We start from the raw sequence: 21,603 nt of genomic DNA, 5'->3' as shown, positions 1-21,603 counted from the left end.
TATTCAATTAATGTGGTTTATACATGTTTGTCATTAACGCTTTTGCCCCAGTATAATCTTTTTGTCACTTGTAATCGAGCTCTTTCGTTAGGCTTGGGAGTCTCTCTCAGCCATTTGGTATCTTTTTTCAAGTTGAGAACTATTCTGAAACGCAAGTCATTTTATAAAATGCTAAACCATAACATTTCTAATATAAAAATTGAACGACATCAAAACCATTTCCGCCTCCGAATAAATGCATTAGAGTATATAGGATTACCAGCTAAACTACGGATGACTTTATCCTGAAATTTCTAAAATGCTTTAAACATTGATTCGATCATCAGCAAGGATTACTACTCAATGAAATGGTATAACTTGTTTTCATTTTAGGAATTTGATTTGTATGGCGGGTTTCGTTGATGCAACGGAAGACATTTGCCCTTCCGGATACCTGTTTTTCTTCCTTGTGTTTCTTTCAAGTGCTTTCATGCAAACCAATATTTCATCTGTTCATATTTGCCCCTGTCTTATCGATTTTTGGTTAGAAATACGTATCTTCGTTTTGAATGTGGGTATTCCCTCGTGTTTATTTTATTTATTTTTTTGTCTGTGTTGTGTATTATCATTTTTATTTTTGTTTGTTTTTCTTCTTTTTTTTTTTTTTCATTATTGACAATATTTTTTTTTTTTTTTTTTCATTTTTGACACAATGCAAAGCCAACCGTTATCGTAAGCCACGTTTGAGTTTTATTAATTTTCCAGCCCGATCGATTAGTCTTTGGAGAGACAGCAGATAACCGGTATTGTATAATCAATAATTTTCTCAGTTGTTATGGGACGAGAGTGCAATCATGTGTTTATATCCATAGATATGCATGTCGTTCAGTAACAAATGCAATGGCCCCTATCTCTAGAATATCAAAAGTACATTAATTATATTTGAGATTTGGAATGTTGGTCTCAGCACCAGTCATTACAGTAGATGCGTCAATTGTAGTCGAATACTACTAAATAAGAATAAATAACGTCAACAACGGTGAGTCTCATGGGTGCATGTACGCCTAGGTTTCAAACTAGGGGAGATAATCTACGGTTAAACTCTAGCGGGGTAATTATTTACAAATCTTCTGATGGCCAGTTCAGCTGTCCACATATATTGCACTGTTTATCATAGAAATATTTGTTTATTTTTAAGCGATTGTGAAATGCATGTATATACATGTATATCTATCTATACGTGCACGCCACATATATACATGTAGTCTACTAAGGCCACTCATACACATCGTCGATGAAACAAACAAAAAACAAAAAACGCTTGCTCCATCGGAGCACCTGGTCGTATCCCCCCTGTATTTTTTTCACGCGTTCCCATGTAAATCTATATTATTGCTGTTGTTTAATCGACTTAGTTAGAATTATGATTTCGCTATTATGTCAGTATTCTTTGTTGTCTTTATAACAATGAATAAAACAATACATTTCGATTGTCACATTGGCGTTTATATTTATCAATGAATATCTAAGGACTGTATCCTTCTGTGTGGATAATATATATTTCAAACAAATTGAGAACAAACGAAATCATACTTCTCTCAAACTCGAAATCGATAATATAAGAAGATCAATACATACGAATAAGATGTATGGAGAATGAGAAAAGTACAATGAGAATGAAACCATGTTCCGGAATGTTAAGCGTCTTCTGCTTAATAAGCGATACTCGCCATACTACAAATTGAGTAATCTAGAACAAATATTATGCTGTAACAAAGATGTGTTAACAGTGGGTAGCGTTCCCGTCAGGCGACAAAAAAAACTATCCAAAATAGACCTTGTGTGTTTTTTGCATAATCTCTCGGGGTAGCCCGAGTTTCCTCTGTCCCTAGTACCAGATTTGGACATTTTGACCCGACATCTACCTGTAATAATGTCCATGTTTGGTGTTAAGGCCAGAGAAAACTCGGGCTACCTTCTAGGTAGATGGGAAGAAAGCTGCGCTAGTGGACTTTTTAAGTCCCGGGGGTTTGTCGTTATCCTGCGAGAAAACCTCTCTAGTGGATTTTTTATCCCCAAGGTTTGTCGTTATCATGGGAAAAAAACTTTGCTGGTGGGCTTTTTGATTCCGGGATATTTGTCATGAGAGGAAAGCTCTGCTCGTAGACTTTTTAAGCCGTTATCCTGAAAGCCACCTTCACACTCCTACAAATAGTAGCACCGGTTTAAGATGTGTGCATGCTTTACATGTTCTTTCAAAATTATTCAATATTCAAAAATTACGAAATTCATTAGATTATGGGGTCGATCACAGGAAGTAGGTTAATTTTTCTTTATCTGACAATTATTTTTTGTGACATAGGTCCGCGCGCGACTACCCATTGTGGGGTCTATGCACGTCTTCACAGGGACTTGGCACAAATTTCCAGGCTCACAGCCAATATATGTATTATAATATCATAAATTACCATGTGTGGGAATTGGAGCAAAGTCCCTGTTAACCTCTTATATTGAACATTTTTAGGCTCATTTATATAAATCCTCTGTCACTTCTGGATGTCACCAACTTAGGCCCCAAGCATCACTGCATGATGACATCAACTTCCATTATCCATTGTTAAATAGGTAGTGAAAAACCAATATCTAGTATTCGCTTACCTTTTGCGCAATCTATAATTATTTTTTTTTTTTTATCAGAAGACATTCACCTTCAAAGTTTTTATGTTACAGTTTCATAAAAATGTTGTTTTTCTTCTTCTCCACAAAAGTTTAGATGATCAGGCGATGATCTGGCGAGTGTTGGAACTTGTAGAATTAAAAGTTGGTGTACTACTTATATTCTTGGCCAAGATGTCAATTGGTAATGTTTTCACTCTCCTGGCACCTCCATCCTTGCACTATATGCCAATGCATGTTTCAGGAGGACACCAACATTTCTCAAGATATCAAAAAGCTAATTACCAACAACCAACACAAATACGCATTACAAGTTGTTTTTATTTTCATAAAAAAAAAGTTTGTTATAAAAGCATAGTTCTTTTTTTAATCTTATTTGCATACATCTTGTCTACCTTCAAGTATTTTCCCTAAACAGATTTTTTTAATTTCAAATTACATTAAATTATTTCTCCAACAAAATGTGCACATACTGAAATATTCCTGAAGTAGTTGAATCGAATACAATCATTATTAATTTGTTCTTAAAAACAAATTAAGAAAAGAGCTGGACTAAATCAGTGCCAGATCAGGATGTTCGAAGTCTCCATAAAATCAGCTGTAATTTTCTGTAGCTGTAATTTTCTATCCTAATTACAGGTAATTACAGGACAGACTTTGTTTAAACATAAAGACAAATGACTATAACAGATGAACATACATGTAATTGCTTACAAAAGAGTTTATGAGAAATGAGAAAGACAGAAAACTGGAAGAGTAAAAGTATATGCTATGTTCTTTTTCATATACGGTAAGTCTTTTATCTTTTTCCGTCATACATTACACAAGTTTAGCAATATATGTGAAACAGGCTTTAGTGTATCAACAGATATACAGATGAAAGCTGAACACATGTATAGGCATGTTAATTTCAACAAAAACCAATATGCATGCACCAAACTTCTGATTTGCTTTAACCAGTTTTAACACAGAAATGCTCCTGAACACTTTGTCTTAGAGCCAAAACGCTGAGCTTTTTCTTTTAGAATAGTTTGATAAAGCTAGGTTAAACATGGTTACAATATGTGATTACTATAATTTCTGTGGTGATGTCATATTCCACCTTTCATTTTTCTGTTGTAGGAAGTACAGATATCCGAGATGACAACATACATTCGTACAGCACCTCAAGGATACACCGTACACTCACAGCAGATCATCAAGTTATACAGTCAATAAAAAAAAAAGTTCATTAACTTGAAATAATCACCATTACTACATTTTCGTAAATGACAAGTGTTTTAAACTTCAAAATATTTTTTTTTCTTCCAAAATTATCTTTACTTTTCCCTTTCACATTTTCCTCTTGACAATATCACCTTGACAGTGCATAATGCTTCGTTCAGTGATGCAAAAAAAATATCAATGGACAATTTCATACCAAAATCATCTTCCAATAAAAAATCAAACAATTTGAGAGGATAAAAAAACACGGAAAATAAATCATTTAGTAATATCAAAGTAAACTTTTCTTTTCTTTGTTAAAGCTTTGTTTTACTTATTTCCAATTTTAACAATAGCATACAAAAAGATACATAAAACAGAGGAACATAGAAAAGATCCTCAAGTCAATATAATAACAATTTTAACACGTTATCCAGCACATGTTAAAGCAAGCCTTCATGTCCCGCCCCTGGGGTGGGGACTAGGACAGTCATAAGCCTTGGGGGCATGGCTGTTAAACAGGTGTCCATATATACTTCCCGAGATAACATAAATCAATATAAAGCCTAGGCTCAAGATATATGAGTTGATATACTTCTCCGTTTTTTTCCACTATGGGTGTACTTTTAAGTCATTCCTGTTCGATTGGCCACATAATACTATTGCTACTTTTCAAGTGATTAGACACCAACTGCAAATCCATAACCAGTGGAAAAACTTTCCAATACACGCGATGAATTATGTTATAAACTATGTTTTCAAATCTGCTTAAAATTCTCAGTTCTTTATTGCAATAAGACATATTCTACTTTTTGTAAATTTAACTTGAAAATGTCAAATTTACTTTATAGATTTGTATATGATAAAAAAAATAATAATTTCTATCTTAAATAATCATATCTAAATAATTACATAGGCTATCCAAAACACAGGAAAATGTTATATACCGATGATCAATTCTGAAAAATTTTAATTGATTATCAGATCAGCTGAAGTTTAAAAATGTAAATAGATTTTTTTTTTCCATCCGACACCGTTCCATCACAAATTATTGCCTTAACAGACTCTGTGGAATGAAAATGCATTCTCGGCCATCAATTTACATGAATTATCTCAATCTATAAGTAGCTGTGGAAAAATACATCATAGAAGTATCTCTTAGTACTCTTTTTCACATAATCAATAACAATTGTAAAATAAATCTATGTGATCCATTATGAATATGGACACTACATGTACACATACTGACAAAGACACACAGTGAATTTAACAGAATTTTCAAACAATTTAATTTAACATGATCATATTTAAGTGTAAAAGCTAGCGACTAATTATGCAGAGAATCACCATTAATTCATTAACAGAAATTAATATTCTCAATATCTAATATGAACATAATTGTGCAGTAGTTTTCTGCATTACTTGAATTAAAGCTTTCTCAGGGGAACTACATATATAAAAAATTTACCACTCAAATATTCATGGCGTTATTCGAGGCAAATTGATGATAGTCCTTTGGGGAATCAAATAAATTCTGAAAAGATTATACTAATACGGAGAAAAAATTATTGGCTGAAAAGTATCAATCCTGTAATGATCTAATTTACTTTTAGACTTACAATATATAACATACTTTGTAAAACACAATAATGTTGATCTGATGTTAAATTTGATCTGAAGTTAACACTAAAACAAATAATGCTTTTTGGTTTTGGCTGAATTTTTGTACTTTTGTAAATTCTTCTTTCAGATCTAAAACAATGTAAGCAGCACAAAAATTGACCATATGAATATTGTAAGTGATTTAAAAAAAAATTAATTATTTTTCCTATTCAGACAATAATCTTACTCAGACAATGACTTTGCCTTTGGTAGTTAAACATTTTTAGAGCTGGGAGAAAACTGGACACAAAAAACATGGAAAACGAGACAGGAGATAAGAAACACATCATACATGTTTAAACAAATAATTCTGTATCTGAGGACAAGTGAAGGACAGTACCAGCAAATATTGACATATCCATAACCATTACTGATTTTAACACAACATATCACTAATTTTTGTTTTCCGTACTCCAAAAATATCCAACTGTCATACTTTCTTCAAAGACCACTGGTACAACTCAATAAACATTAAAAAAAATAAAAAGTTCAATTAAAATATCCATTTTAAATATAAGTTATAATAAATAGCAAACTTTGTAATGTTTTACTTCTGATAATTAATACACATGCAGTTTTCTTTAAAAAAATTTCCAAAAAATGTCAAAAAATATAAATTTCGTTTGATATCACTTGAATTTAGTAAGTGTATGGAATGTCCATCATTTGCTAAGTGTATGGAATGTCCATCATTTGCTGAGCCTGTCCTAAAGTATTGCATTGATCCTTGATCATTGCACTGTCGTCATATCTCTGCTGGGTCCTCACCAACAGAATCAGACAGGCAGATAATTTACACACTTAGCCTACAATTTATCTTCTACAGCTATATAGCACTGTTATTCAAGTTACCTCCCTTCGTCCAGCAGTTTTGCATTGATTTCTTCATGATTTTGCACATAATGATTTTTTCAGATTGATGATTATCAATGATTTTTTTCAGATTCACGTTCACAAGTTATTTTATTCATTCCATTTTGAGTATTTTACGATTTTTTGTTTCATTGTCAAATTATTTATCACAAAAACATTATTATTAAACCTCATTACATCTAGTATTGTATGTAAACAAAATTTTGTCTGTAACTTTTCCATTTCTTATAGATTTGAAATCTTAACATTCATTGTAATTATTGTAATTTGTAAAAGTATTGTTACAATTGATCTTTAAATCTGATCAAGGAAAAAAAAAATGCTTTGGGAAAAAAGAAAAGAACTCAATACATGCAAATTCAACGATACAAATATGGCACAACCAAAATGTGCAATATCAAGTAACAATTAAATTGTATCTTCAAAATTCAGTAAGAGGAGTTATTGTGAATTTACCCAACTTAGAGAGAAAGTCACAGATTCTTTGGAACATTTTACAAACAATTTTCCCATCAATTCCTTCATAGACTATATTTCAGCTGATGAATTTTCAAATTCTCATTCTTTAATGAGACGGTGCAGATGCATTGCCTGTAATTCAATGCCTAGTAGACTTTGGTGATGGATGTTGATAATTTTTTGGCATAGTTCCCTTGTCCACTGTTGTTAAATCACAGATTTTCTTTGATGTCCAGATTGCATGCTACAGCTTTCTTCACAAAACACCCAGTTGGTGTTCCAAAGATTTCACATATCAAGCTTGGATTTTTAAGATTTTGTCAGGCTTGTATTCCTTAAATCCACATGTGTAGTTTGTATGTTCTCAAAATAAGCTTGTGTTCTTATCATTTCATAAATCAAACATATATCCTTAAGATCTCCTTTATACAAATTATTCCAAAATGCTGACGATTTCTTCACAACCATACTTCCCTGTAGAGTATGGACATCTTAAAGAATGCTTTGATTGTTGATATAAAATATCTCAGAATCTGATTATAATCTCAAAAGTCTTCTTCCTTAGAAGTGTTGGTCATGAAAAACTCCACAAATGGCGAAGACTGGCCTCAATGATTCGATGAAATGATGACAATGACTGACAATGATAAATGAGATAATGTGTTTAAATCTCTGAAACAGACCCTCCCCAGTGCACTTTGTAACGTTTATGTCTCCACTGAATAACACCGTTTTTATGACTCCTAAGTGACAACCAAAACGCAAGTGCTTCCCTTGTAATCCAAGCAACAAAGAACTCGAATTTGGAAAAAGGCAGTGGTCCATTCTACAAAAGATAAAACAAAGAAATAAAAATTACGCATTTAGAAAAAGATTTTGTATAAAATATATGTTGTATTTTTAAGAAGATAACTTAGGAAATATTTCAAATAAATACAGTTATTCAAATAATCTTGTGTAAAAATGATGTAAACCAAAGTTTAAGTTTAAATATTAAATATCAAAATTGTAAATTTGTTAGAATTCAATCCATTGATATATATATATAAATGTGTGTGTCAAAATATGCAGGTAAACTCGAGATTAGTTTCTGATCTTCAAGCAAATCAAATTTCATAAGTATTGAAAACAAAATTCCACTGCTGACAGTATCAGGTAAAAGCTTCAGCAGCAAGTTGATGGTGATCAATAAAACACAATATTAGATATGGTTCAATTTCACCTTCGGTCAATATCAAATTCTACCAGGTCAATCAAATACCATATTGACCTCCCGCAAGGTCCATAATTAATAAATATTGCTTACCTCCACTATCCTAAGGAGAAAGTAATCACTGAGAAACCACATAAGGGTGTGAAGGAGGAAGACGCCCATGGGACTGACACTGAACAGGAAGTCCATGGCCCACGATATGCACACACCCATCAACATACACTCTGACAGGGGCTCCAAAAAAATGAGGTGAGGTAACATGGCTCCACGTAGCTGTGACCACCTGCAGGTCAGGAACAAATTATATTATATATCTGATATCTTTTCAGTCAGAGAGAGATAATTTATTGTTATTTATCTAAATTTATTTAGTCACTGTCCTTATAAATCTATTTTAGTTGAATATTAAAGGAATAAGTACTAATATTATATTGTTGTTTTACAACTAGTTTGCCATCTTACCTTATTAGGCGTTTGTGAAAATGTTCTACTGTGCAATTGCCTGAGTTCTGCATTGCTGGCTGACTGCATAGCACTGTCTTGTATTTTCTACAATTTCAAATAAATGCATATATAAGCATAATTTTTAAATTCTTGGAGATGGAGAGCTAACAACATACAGATGTTCAGAAAAGGCATAAAAAAAAAAAAAAAATACATGGTGCCAATTTAAAACACAAATCAAGACTTTATACTGTCAGAATTTGCCTCCATGCCAGCACTTAATATTGTACAACAAAATGATATTCATAATGGGTGATCATTGAAGGATTAATTAAAACTTTATGAAGTAATTATAAATTGCTTTACTTACTGTTTGACAATTTCTTGACAAATGAAGAAATCTTCTGCCAGGTACTTCGAAAATGCTTGAAGACCTCCTACATTTTCCAGGAGTTCTTTACGAAACAAACAGCTCATGCCAGTGGAACAGTTTATCCCAACAGCATTCGCTGATAGACTATTTCTTGCTTGAAACGTACCGAAATACACCTGCAAAAACATGTTAAGAATAATTGCTACAAGTTTGATCCACAAAATAAATCAAAATTTGATCAACAAAATAGCTAAAAATTAAGACATATATATTTTGTTTCCCATCAGCCAATTTCAATTTTTATAGATCATGATTAAGACTCATGAAATTATGGTAAGAAGAAAATTATATTTCTCAACAATCATTGGCAGAATAAATCAACACGCACTTGTTCATATACTGATGCAAATCCATATTTTCTATGTGATGTGTATGGCATCTGCAGAACAAGTCCAACATCCGACTTCATGTAGCTGACCATATTCATTAAGGTGTCGGGACGCACTAAAGATCAGAGAAAAATCAGCTTAATACATGTATACTGTAACAAGGCAAACATTCAGAACAAGCAATTTAAATTTTTTTCAGACTCAAACTTTTTTATCGTCTACTTTGTAAAGTTAGCTTTTGACTAAATAAGTTAAAATTTGTAAACGGGTCTCAGAGAATGCATTTGAAGCAGTCACTGTCCAGTTATAAAATGAAGTGTAGTAAAATCATTGATTTTTTTGTCAAGAAAGACAGCTATGTCTAAACAAATGTAGTAAAGAAATTGTTGCTCCAGCTATTTGTACAAGCTAATCTATAGACTCAACATACTATGGAGCAGACAATACCCTAACAAATACCATAATCTATTGTCATAAATCCATTATACTTTCTAGATAAAACAATTAAATACTTACTACTAATACCACTATCAGAGATGGCAATCCAGTCGTACTTGGCAGCCTCGTACCCTCTAACCATGTTGTTAATTTTCCCGTTAGGACCAACATATCTAAGACCTGTACGAAAACAGAAATAGCATTAGTGAATGATTTTTTTTCATCATTGTATCACAGCTTGTGAATAACCTTCATTTTCATAACTTCACTATCTGAAGTAGAACATGTCATCATTCCTGTTTAAGATTTCAATTATCATGATAGAGTGTGGGAAGATTTCATTACTGCATTTAAAAGTCAAAGAAGTTCGATTCATTTTCACAATTTTAATATTTTCATTCTCTTAAGTTAAAGAAATGCATTGTAACACGTACATGAAACTTAAACCATTCACTCACCTATAAATAATTTTGCATCAACTTTTGGATATTTTTGTATTAAACTTTGAACCACCATAATAGCAGGATCATTTTCATCTTGGACAGAAAAAAGTAGTTCATACTGAAAAAGAAAATAATGTTTTAAATAAATAATGTACATTCAAAACACATTTACATACAATGCATTCCATAATAATAAAAAATATATAAAAAAATTTTGTCACAAAAATTTTTCTTGACTTAAAAAAATGTTGAGATTTTATTCATTAGACTTACAGCAGGATACTGAAGATTGAAGAATGTTTCTAAATTTTTGTAGAGATTAGGATCAACGCCTGTGAGGGGCTTTAGGATGGATACCCCATGGAGGTTCTCTGGGTCGGGCTGAGGCACAGGGCGGTGCATAAGATATCGTCTGAAACACACAAGAACATATATATATATATACAGTCAGTTTACCAACTTTAAAATAATATATCTACCACCTTTATCATTATGTATATGCATCAATTGCAAGTTAACTTGTAAATACAAGTTTTCAGACAAAAGTTGTGCATTTTGCAAGTTCATAACTATTCATAATTATGGAAATATTGCAGGATTAAAAGCTAGGTTCATTGTAAAAACCAACAATTACATGCGATTGTATGAAAAGATTAGCAGATCTAGAAGCCCCTTGAAAATTGCCCCCTCCTATGATAAATTTATTGTTTACATTTGTCAACAGTTTAGCTTATCAACATTTACTTCAAATTTACATCAATTGCAACACAATAGAATTTTGGCATAGAGATTTGATAAATTTTCTGTTGTAATTTGTGTTGAAAATAAAACTAATAATTTATCAATCATAAAGAAGCATTCTTGCTATCTAAGAACAGTTAAAACTATCACACTTTCTGTTCTACTTAAAAAAAACTTGTTGGACTTAATAGATATCATGACTATTGACTATACTCTATTCAAGTACAAGAACACACTCACAAAATACTCGAGTTACAGTTAATATGGAATGTCAGTGAACCAGATTATCGGTGATCATTCATTGACTAAGTATAATAGTATAAAGGTATTGTAATCTGTAGTGAGCCCTGTCAGGAATGTTGTTATATAAAGCGATGTAAAGGGTAGGGTGTATTAGGAGACACAGGGTAGTCCCTATGTTATTAGTTGGCATGGACTACCAGCCTAAACCAATACACATTCTTGTCAAGTACAGAGTGGCTGCCTCAGCTTAATTCATTATAATTAAATATCTGCTGTGACCGACAAAAGACAGAGCTTGTTAAATACCTGTACGCATATGCACATCTATGTATGAATAATATATACACAGGTACGTACAGATGTAATTCTAATTAAAACTGCAGCTAATGCATGACCTTGACCTTGTTGATATGGTTGTTGTAAATCAGACACGATTTGTGTATGAATGGTAGCTATAGGTTTATAGTAACACAGTACACAAGGTCATGCTCCAGTAACTCCAATAATCGGGGCATTAAATACAATGGAAATTCTTTTTTTACTTCAGTTAACAAGACTAATATGTAATCCAAATTAATAGATACAACAAGACATCGTGGTTACGGCATATTTAAAATACCGGTAGATATTCCAATCCACAACAATTGATTAAATTCCAGTCAATTAGAGAAGAAGAAAATCTCCCCAGTAACAGAATTTTAAGAAAGAACACATTATATTCTAAAGATTGAACAAGAAAATAATTTGGAATACCTGTATTAAATATAGTCCATCTGTCTATATTGACTGATTATTTAAAACATAACACCAATTTAAATTTGGTTGCACACATTTCTTATTCATGAAAGTAATAGAAAAAATTTAATTTTACTTTATTAGGTTTAGCAACCCAAATCCTGCATAATTTTCCTCATTAAATCAGTGTATTAACTATTAAATCGTATGATGACCATCTTCAATAAAATTTCACATTCACAAATAAATTATCTTGTTCTTCAATATATTTCAAAGAGAAAAAATAAATTATTAAATCAATATTGAATAGCACTAGAGACCTTATTTGGCTATATATGCAGTGAATGTGCCTGTTTTATCATACAAGAGTACAACTGGGTCACCATCACCTTACAACAATGTAAACAAAATGCCTACGTTAATAAAATGTTTGAACAACAGGACAAAGTCAGTTGACCTTAGCATAGTTCACAGAGATCTGATTATCCGTGTACCAGGTAACAATGAAATGTACAGCGGATACATAGGTATCCTGCTAAATTTTTATAAGCAAATTATAAGCGAAATTTGTTAAAAAGTCGAATTTTGGTATAATTGTGAAAACTCCCTTTTAATATTCTACGATTTAGAATATAACATGGTTTGAAAATTTGAAATGAACAAATTGCTTCAAAAAAGTTCTATTTATTAAAACAGACCGAAAATGAGAGCTATAGACTTGGTTGTAACTATAATGACACATATATATGGAACTAGATAAACACAAGGACTGTCTGTCAGTCTAAAATGTAGAACACCTGTGTATCTCTATACAGTCAGCACATGATGTCCTGTATGACTCATATGACCACATGTGAATCATTGAACTAAATGCAGAAAGTTTCAATGTTCCTGATTGGAAAAATAAAATCTCTAAATAATTCACCACGTTTCTGTCAAAGCCGCACTGATCAATATACATTTCTTCAATCCTAGACCAGATTTTTTTTTCATTTAGAGGACTATAAGAATGTATTCATATGCACTTGAACAGATGTGAGGTATGTTTATCACTTAATAGCTTGTCAGGATGCAATGAAAATGTTTTAAATTTTTTTTTTTTTAATTCAACGCTGCAGCTTTATAACTTTGTTAGAACTGCAGTGATGAAAAGAGTATCCAGTTATTGAATCGATGATATTGTAGACTAGATCTTCTAAACCTTCATGAGATCAAACAGTATATTTATTTGCTGTGATTTCCCCATACATTAAACTATTTACTATTTAATCCAGTCACTCATTGTGCAGTTCTTCCGCTTCTCAGGAATTAAGAAGCGTCAAATTTTGTTAAACCAGTGCCAATCCCAGTTAACATATAATTCTACCGTAGTTATGCTGTTAAAACACCTATCATCTTAACTTAGCTTGAATTACATTTTCACTTTTGTTTGAAGACATTTTCTCTCTATTCCCTACAATGACGAGTATTCAAGTTATTTGGAATGAATTGATAATTTGATACATAACACATGCGTGTGTAGTACGTATACGCACATGAAGTTCTGAACTGGTAGTAGCTTGGTAAAACTATACTCATACTTCACAATGTTATCGTAAAACACTGAAAATGATACTCGCTCTTTTAACAAAAGCAATAATCCTATATCTATAAATATCACTGACAGGAAGCTATGGTAGTTGTACATCCTGAATTCAGACAATAAACAAGGAAGTTCTCTTTGTTGACCCTATTATTCATTGTCATGTGACAAAAACAACTACCAAAACCTAGGTAACAAATTCATTTCCCTGTGATTTCTATTATCTGTTCATCACACACAGCAGACATTTTCCCAGTATGATTATATATTGAAGCCATAACATCCCTATAAATACTAGTAGTTCATAATTGGCATTTTTTAATTAATTGGTGAAAGTTAATATCTTTTAATCAATTATTGGACGGTTCTGCAATAATCCTGTACAGTGGCTAAGTATATTATTGTACAAAATAATCCTAACTACAGACTATACCGTCAGTATCTACCAGCGAAGTAACAGCCATTATAGGGGTGGAAATTGCAATATTTTAGTAGTGATGATAATATGAGATCAATGTATGTGTGAGTACAATTTTCTTTAATTTGAAATAAATTGTGGATTTTAGAAATTCTTAATTTAGAAGATAAGATTATTGCTTAGACTTAGCTCCTAAAAAACAAAAATGATACATTTTCAGCTGTAGAATTAAAGAATCATATAGAATGTCTGATACAGACATGATCAGAAAGTCTGGAGTATGCAAACACTGTTCATATTTCAAATATTTTTGAGCATTGAATACATCTTCGTACAACTGTCTATGTTTCTCTGTTGAAATTGTATCTCAAATCAATAGTATAATGGGTCAACATGAAGTACACTTAGAGATTTTATCTTTTTTTTGATAAAAATTAACTCGGTCATGATCAATTCATACAACATTTTTAAAATCTGAGTCATTGTTTTTATATGTAATTATTGATGTGGGCTAACGTATACATGCCTATGAATGCAGGACATCTTAAATTGATTTAAATGTAAACAAAACTTCACAGACACATTACACAGCTGTAGACTATATGTACATACACAATCTGATAACTGACATTACAAACTAGCTTACACACTACACATCAAATATCTTGGTTATCAACATGTGTAGGTTCACAACAGGTGACAATGTTGCTGATAAAAACATTCTATATATATAATTTGATGTTTTATTAGTATGATGACATTCCCTGACAAATTTTGTACATATTAACAAAGATGAATTTAAAGCTCAGTTATTTCAGCTAATTTTTAATTTGAAATGTAATCTGATTTGACTTTCATTACACAAATAAATACATTTGTACGTACTATCAAACAACCTGTATATTTTTATAATAGATAACTGGTATTAAACTTGCTACTGGACCTGTACCAACTTTTACAAGCAGGGGTTAATCTAGGATTTGGGGAATACTACCCATTATGAAATTTAGGGGAATTAAGGGCTGTAGTGTTTTGAATTATTCTTAAACTTTAACATTTTACAACAATTCTTTGAAATATTTCTTACATATTTCATCAAAATTTGGGGGATTCTCCCTGTTTTGGAGAATTTCCCCCTGTTTTATGGGATTTTTTTCTTGATGGGAAATTTGTTTTTATTCAAAGGGGAAAACAACACCAGTAGGGAACACTACCTATTAAAATTTGGAAGTAAAATCTGTCGAGATTAACCTCTGACAAGTATGTACAAACTACAGATTCTGGTATATATATATATAAGTCATTAGTTTTTTCTACATGAATATATGTGTATCCATTATTTTGTATTTTATGAACAATGCTATTTAGTATTTACATTAATACAGGTTCAATCGATTCATATGACAATGATAGGACATTGGGCAGAATTAATAATAGCATAATCAGAAAACAAATCACACTAAATAGGTTGATGACAGGTAAAATACTGGTACATGTCCAGTAGCATATATACAGCTTTATTCCACTAAAGAAATGTAGAAAATAATACTGATTAGAATTAATTTTTGAGTCAGTACATGATTATCTGTACACTGATCATGTTCATTGATGCTGCTGCAACTTGCTGTAATAACAATAAAATATCCATAGCCAGGAATCTATCTTAAACTGAAGGGAGACAGTTGTTATTAAATAATTAATTTATGTTATCATCAATCAATGTAACATTGCTTGAAGCAAATTATGCTAAATCAATACTATTTTTTAATGTAATCGCTGTTATTGGAAAAACACAAACTATTTCAGGACAGCTGGAACAGAAACACAAATGCAACTAGTCTGTATTGAAAGGTGAATGCCCAACAAAGCGTTGGGCTACATCCTCGCGTAGTAAAATGTGCAGTGAAGCATGCAAGATGGTTGTAGGTCAAGTTTTCAAGGTGTGGAAACGTCAGTGGGTTGTATGGCTTGTTTTATGTATTGCTCAATACATATTATTCATTTTTTCACACAACTTGACATATTGTAGCATTAAGAGCCTTAATCTACTTAAGTATACACAAAACCCAAAGTACTGAATCAGAAAACGTTCTGTAACTATAACAAGATTTCTCGTACATGTATGCGTTTCGTCTTGTGCCGGTGTCCCCGCCCATATAAACTTGCATTCCATTACTAGATTAGCGTTTGTGTACGATATAAATGAACGGAACAGATCTGATAGCCTTTCTGTATATACCAAGAAATTGTAAGCTCGGGTCTTTAAAACCAAATAACAAATTATTTTACATCCATAACGACCGTTGACAGTCACTTTCGACGACTTCCCGGTCAGCGGTAGGTTGTCGACTGCTTGACGACTGTTGAATATTTCAAGAATAAAGCAAAACTATACTTACCCATAAAGAAGAGCAACTGTGTGCATTAAAAGTACGAACAACCATCCTACAACTACAGCAATAGCGACGAAAAATAAAATAGTTTCTGCTATAGACATCATAACATCATGCCCTCGTTGAAGTTTTGCCTCGACTGAATCGAACAGGAACAAGTATTTCGTGACGTCACCGGTACATGCGCAATTATATGAGAGTTCGTTATCTGCTCTTCAATCAAATATTCAAAGAAATATTAACATATGTATTAGGGAAAACCAGTCGATATCAAAGAAACAACTCTTATAGCTACATATTTGGAGGGAATTTAAACATTAAAAAAAAAAAAAAGCTGCATATTTCAGATCCGAAATAAGTTGAATAATGTATGCTCCCCAACGTGGGTGTGTATTAGGGTCTATTGACAGCGGTCTCCAAGGTTCAGTTTAGATCAACATATATCTAAACACATGCAGCTTGGCATGAACGACAATACACTGGGAAGCTTTTGCGTCATGTTAAATACAATGGTTAACATGGGCAATATTTACAAATAAAAAAGACCTATTTATACATACAGTACATATGCACTAATGTAATGCAAAAAAAAAAAAAATACTCAATAGATTCCAAAGTCAGTCATTCAGAACGAGAGAATATATATTGTCCATTCACAAATTTAAATGTCTGTAGTAACAGATCGACAATAAACATACATAGTATCTACCAAACTTATGGCACGTGATAAGAGCATGTTATGTGTTTATATTGTTTAAAGTGTAAAGTTATGTGCAATTGCAATTGAAACAACTGGAAGAAGTTTGGCATGGAATTTGCAACTTACCGTACAAATGTAAGATGTGAGTCTAACTTGTGTCTATTCATTTGTGAATTATGCAGACGACGACGACATCATTGATAGTAATTAAAAACAAAAACAAAGCAAAAACATGATATATTGCATAAAATGTGTCCAATAATAAATACCTGCCCATTCCATCTTTATTAGAATAGTTTAGCTTGAGAAAACTACAAGATAGAATTGTTGAAAAAAAATAGACGAGAGATTATTTTTTTTTGCATTTTTAATTTACGATAATAACAGAGACATATCTGTATATATGTCTCTGATAATAATAATAATAATAATATGATGATGATGAGGATGATGATGATCCGTTTTTCTTTGACTTTTAAAGGGATTTTTTTTAATTTCACGTTATCATAAGCGATTGACAATTAGAACTTTGACACGCCCTCTGAACCAAACTTTGACACGCCCTCTGAACCAGTCTATTATAGAGGGTATGTTATCGAGGCAGGTCAATTCAATTCAGTTCATTTTATTGACTTTAAGCTTTACAGCTCATCAGTACATATAACATATATACAATACAAAAAATTGGCGGTCACAGCAATATAGAGTGAAGTAACAATATCTTTAGAGAATGGACATCTGTGAATTCTTTTTAAAAGACCCAAACAAATCTATATCAAGTTTTTCCTTAATTGTGTGGCATCATATATATATTTACATAACATTGTTAAATCTTTAAAGTTAGTTGTACTGATTAATTGGATCATCTTAAATATTATACTGATGTTTTTTTTCCAGTAATAAGTCTTAATGCATCTTGATCTTAAGGCTTAAAAGTTTGGACAAATGAAGAGGAAGTGATATTCATCTTCTATGTCACCAGAGTGGCAAACTTTACACAAACGCTCATTTCTCGCAATATTTTGATATCGACCAGTTTCAATGTACAGAGTATGTGCTGAGAGATGTAATGTACTAACAGCAATTCTATTGCGTTTTGTTATATATTTACTTAAATAATGTTGTAGTGATAAATCATCTACTATATGTCTATACAAATTACATTTTGAGGAATTCTCCAATAATGCAAACATATCTTGTCATGCAGTGACAAAAAATTCTTTCCTTAATATATGGCAAGTCTACAGAAACATTTAAATTGTTTTGATTTGTCCACATATCGTCAAGACCGAGTGAAAAAAGTTTATCTTTTACAAAAGTTAACCAATTAAATATACTATTTCGCTTTGGCATATACATATATCGTATGCAGCTCAAAGGATACAATTCTTAGAACTTATTAGCTTGAACCAGTACTTAATTACAGTATAATACTGGGTATACACAATTGGAAATCTACCCAATTCAAAATAAATCATTACATTACATGTGGATGTTTTAACACATAAAATCTTTTTACAAAACTCCAAGTAGACTTTTCCAATATCATGACCCTTGCATGGACCCCAAACTTCGGATGCGTAACACAATATACTGGACACATAGGTGTCAAAAAGTTTAATTAATGTATGACAATTTAAATTCATGTTTTTACACTTTTTAAGTAATGCAAACACAGCCTTTCGACCTTGCACTGAAAGATGTTTTGTACAATATTGAATTTATTATTAAATTTAAAGATAACTGCAAGGTAAGTAAACTGTTCAACAACTTCAAGTTTATTTCCATCAAAAAGCCATATCTCCTCATTTCTTAACCGGCCTCCATTTCTAAAAACCACAATTTTACTTTTATCAGTATTGATCAGGTCAAACACTGTCCTAAGTACCCGATCGGTCATCTAATCTACGATAACGTGAGTCACTAACCACCAAGAAAACACATAATCGGTCAGATATGACATACAACATTGATAGCAAATTTGTAATGACCTTATATCATCTTTGACCAATGAGCGTGCTTAGTAACTATGATACCACTAGGCCACCCCCGGGGGTAGGTACAGTTGTACTCTTAACAAGAAATATCTTAAAAAAAAGATAAACGGCATAGTTTTAATGCTGGTGATTATAATGTAAATCTGCTGTTGAAATAAATTAACGAACTAATGCATTTCAGCACGGATAACAGAATGATATCGGTTTGAATCATATTTGGTGATAATGAGACTGCATTTGAATCAGGAATATAATTGTATTAATGTGTCATTTGAAAAGATACACCCACTTCTTCAGCTTGCATTCAATCTTAACTTTTGTTTCGTTTTTAACTGCATATCTACTTTTTGCATCTACCGCTACATTGACCAATCACATACTTCATCTTGACCAGTAACGCCACCTGTCGCGTCATATCCGGGGCCAAAAGAATATTATACGGCTTATGATGCCGAAAAAGATAGGTTGATAGTTCGAAAGCTGTTAATATGGTTTCGAAATTTTCCTACCGCAGTATCATGTATTGCATTTTATTATGTTGATGCTGACGATAGCGGTGAGGATGATGACTGAAAAATTTGAGTGCTTTTTTGGTAATGATCGTTGAACAATGATGAGATGTGCCACTGTCATGGATGTAATACCTTAGTTTTTCCTCACGACGACGACGACGATGACGACGACAAATTCCCCTGATGTGATACTCTATGTATACCTAGTATACCCATATATCAACTTTTTCGGCATAGCCGTATAATATTCATTTGGTACCGGATATGATGCGACAGGTGGCGTAACTGGTCAAGATGAAGTATGTGATTAGTCAATTTAGCGGTAAATGCAAAGACTGCATTTGAATCAGGAATATGATTTTATTAATGTGTCATTTGAATAGATACATCCACTTATTCAGCTTGCATTCAATCTTAATTTTGTTTCGTCTTTAACTGCATGTCTGCATTTTGCATTAACCGCTACATTGACCAATCATATACTTCATCTTGAGCAGTAACGCCACCTGTCGCGTCATATCCGGGAACTAAAGAAAATTATACGGCTATGCCGAAAAAAAGACGAGGACGGATAAATGAAAGTTAAGCTGACCATGCTTTTCAGGAAAAGTAACAGGATGTGTAATTATTGAGGTATTCAAGATTTTATAGCTTTCTTACATTGAAATACTATCATTTTCAAGAAGCGCAATATGTACGTTCAATTCTAAGATATGTAATAATCTAAGAATACATCATTAACTTTTTACTTTTAACCTTTATGTGCCTTTCAGTTGAGATTTGATACAGCTAGGTATGTCTGCACTTTGTACCTAGTTATCTCTGGACGACGGTGCGCAATCCATCGTATGCTTGACGTCTCAAATTCAAAACAGACATCTTTCGAATTTTAGACAGAGAACATCAATAAGTTTATTTATTTTACTGTACAGTTATTATTTAAAACCACAGAACTTACTTATTTTGTTTTTGTTTTCACATTTTTGGGGAAAAAACAAAGAACAAAGTTTATAATAAAGTACCGTAAGCTGACAAAGCGTGATACATCGAGCTGGTTGGTGGAGGCGGGTTACCCCTGAATCTGTGACGCTCGAATCGTCATGCTATCGTAAATGACATATACGTGTATACTTTCTCACGATTGGTGACTATCCTCTCTATGTTCAGGTAATATGAGCTATTTTTAACTATTCATGGTCAAAAACAGGTTTTGTCATTCTCAGGAAGCATGAATGACATCAGAGTTCAAAATTTCGGACGTCTCGTTACAGTTGTACTTTTTTATAACTCTCTCTTTAAAATACCTGTAATTTCCAGTATTTTCATCTTTTGTGATTACAACCAAAAAAGCATATTTTCTTACTACCAATTATTCCGGATTTCCACATATCTGTTCTGAATAGCATCACTGTAATTATTTATAGAAGAGTGAGCCATTTGCGAGTACATTTTCTTTTCCTCCGTCCGTCCGTCCGTCCGTCTATAAGGCATGATTTATGAGTTGGTTAATCAACGAGCATGTGCGGCTTTCCAATGGAATAAAGAGGCAATACTAAACAATCATGTGATATTTTAGGAGGAGATAACATCATGTAAATTTTAAGCAAAATTTCTTATTGGGAGCCTTTAATATCTTATCCCTTTTTATATCAATCATCCTCCGCCCTCATTTTCAACCTCTCTCAAGTATTGAAATAAAAAACACGAACCACACAATTTAGGGATCAAAGCAGAGATCACATATGTAATGTTGTTTTCTTTGATCTCGAAAATATTCATGACATGGAAGTTCAAAGGTCATTGACCACATACTACTACCACAGAATAGGCAAGAAACAAGCGCATTAACGTTATATATGTTTAATCCAGCATTAACTGTTATTAACCTTGTTCGAGGTGAACATAAGGATTTCTTTAGTGCATGGGAAACCGAGAAGGTTCATGATACTGGCAAATTGTTGTTAAAATACATGTGTATTATTCGCGCTAAACGTAAACAGTTAAAAGTGTATGTATTGCATACATTGGTGATGTCTAGTTGCGATAACGTAGCTCTGGACGACGGACGGACAATTTCTGACAGATGGTTAGCATTGCAGGCAGGGTATAGATATTCGTTCTAGTGATGTC

The 21,603-nt window shown here is 32.3% G+C and overlaps 1 protein-coding gene across 1 annotated transcript; it reads right to left on the bottom strand.

Moving 5' to 3' along the window:
* Positions 1–2,958: 2,958 nt before the first annotated feature.
* On the bottom strand, positions 2,959–16,439 carry LOC117332702 (ceramide glucosyltransferase-like). The gene is made up of 9 exons (XM_033891701.1): positions 16,271–16,439; positions 10,426–10,564; positions 10,168–10,270; positions 9,788–9,889; positions 9,271–9,386; positions 8,880–9,058; positions 8,528–8,614; positions 8,159–8,348; positions 2,959–7,678 (listed from the first exon to the last, which is right to left on the bottom strand). Exons 1-9 carry the CDS (start codon positions 16,369–16,371, stop codon positions 7,517–7,519), a joined length of 1,179 nt encoding a protein of 392 aa, XP_033747592.1. The 5' UTR covers positions 16,372–16,439; the 3' UTR covers positions 2,959–7,516.
* Between the last annotated feature and the right edge of the window lie 5,164 nt (positions 16,440–21,603).

The sequence above is a fragment of the Pecten maximus genome, chromosome 8, assembly GCF_902652985.1.
Source record: "Pecten maximus chromosome 8, xPecMax1.1, whole genome shotgun sequence".
In the NCBI taxonomy this organism is placed as follows: Eukaryota; Metazoa; Mollusca; class Bivalvia; order Pectinida; family Pectinidae; genus Pecten; species Pecten maximus.
The sequence above is the reverse complement of the archived record's forward strand: the minus strand, read 5'-3'. Positions and strand labels throughout refer to the sequence as shown.

What these genes read in the sequence shown, in the direction of transcription:
- LOC117332702 (XM_033891701.1), bottom strand. Translation starts at nt 16,371, where the DNA reads ATGATGTCTATAGCAGAAACTATTTTATTTTTCGTCGCTATTGCTGTA. An exon ending in CTCTGATAGTGGTATTAGTA is followed by an intron (nt 9,387 to 9,787) that starts GTAAGTATTTAA and finishes TCTGATCTTTAG; the next exon opens with TGCGTCCCGACACCTTAATG. An exon ending in TTCTCCTTAGGATAGTGGAG is followed by an intron (nt 7,679 to 8,158) that starts GTAAGCAATATT and finishes TATCTTTTGTAG; the next exon opens with AATGGACCACTGCCTTTTTC.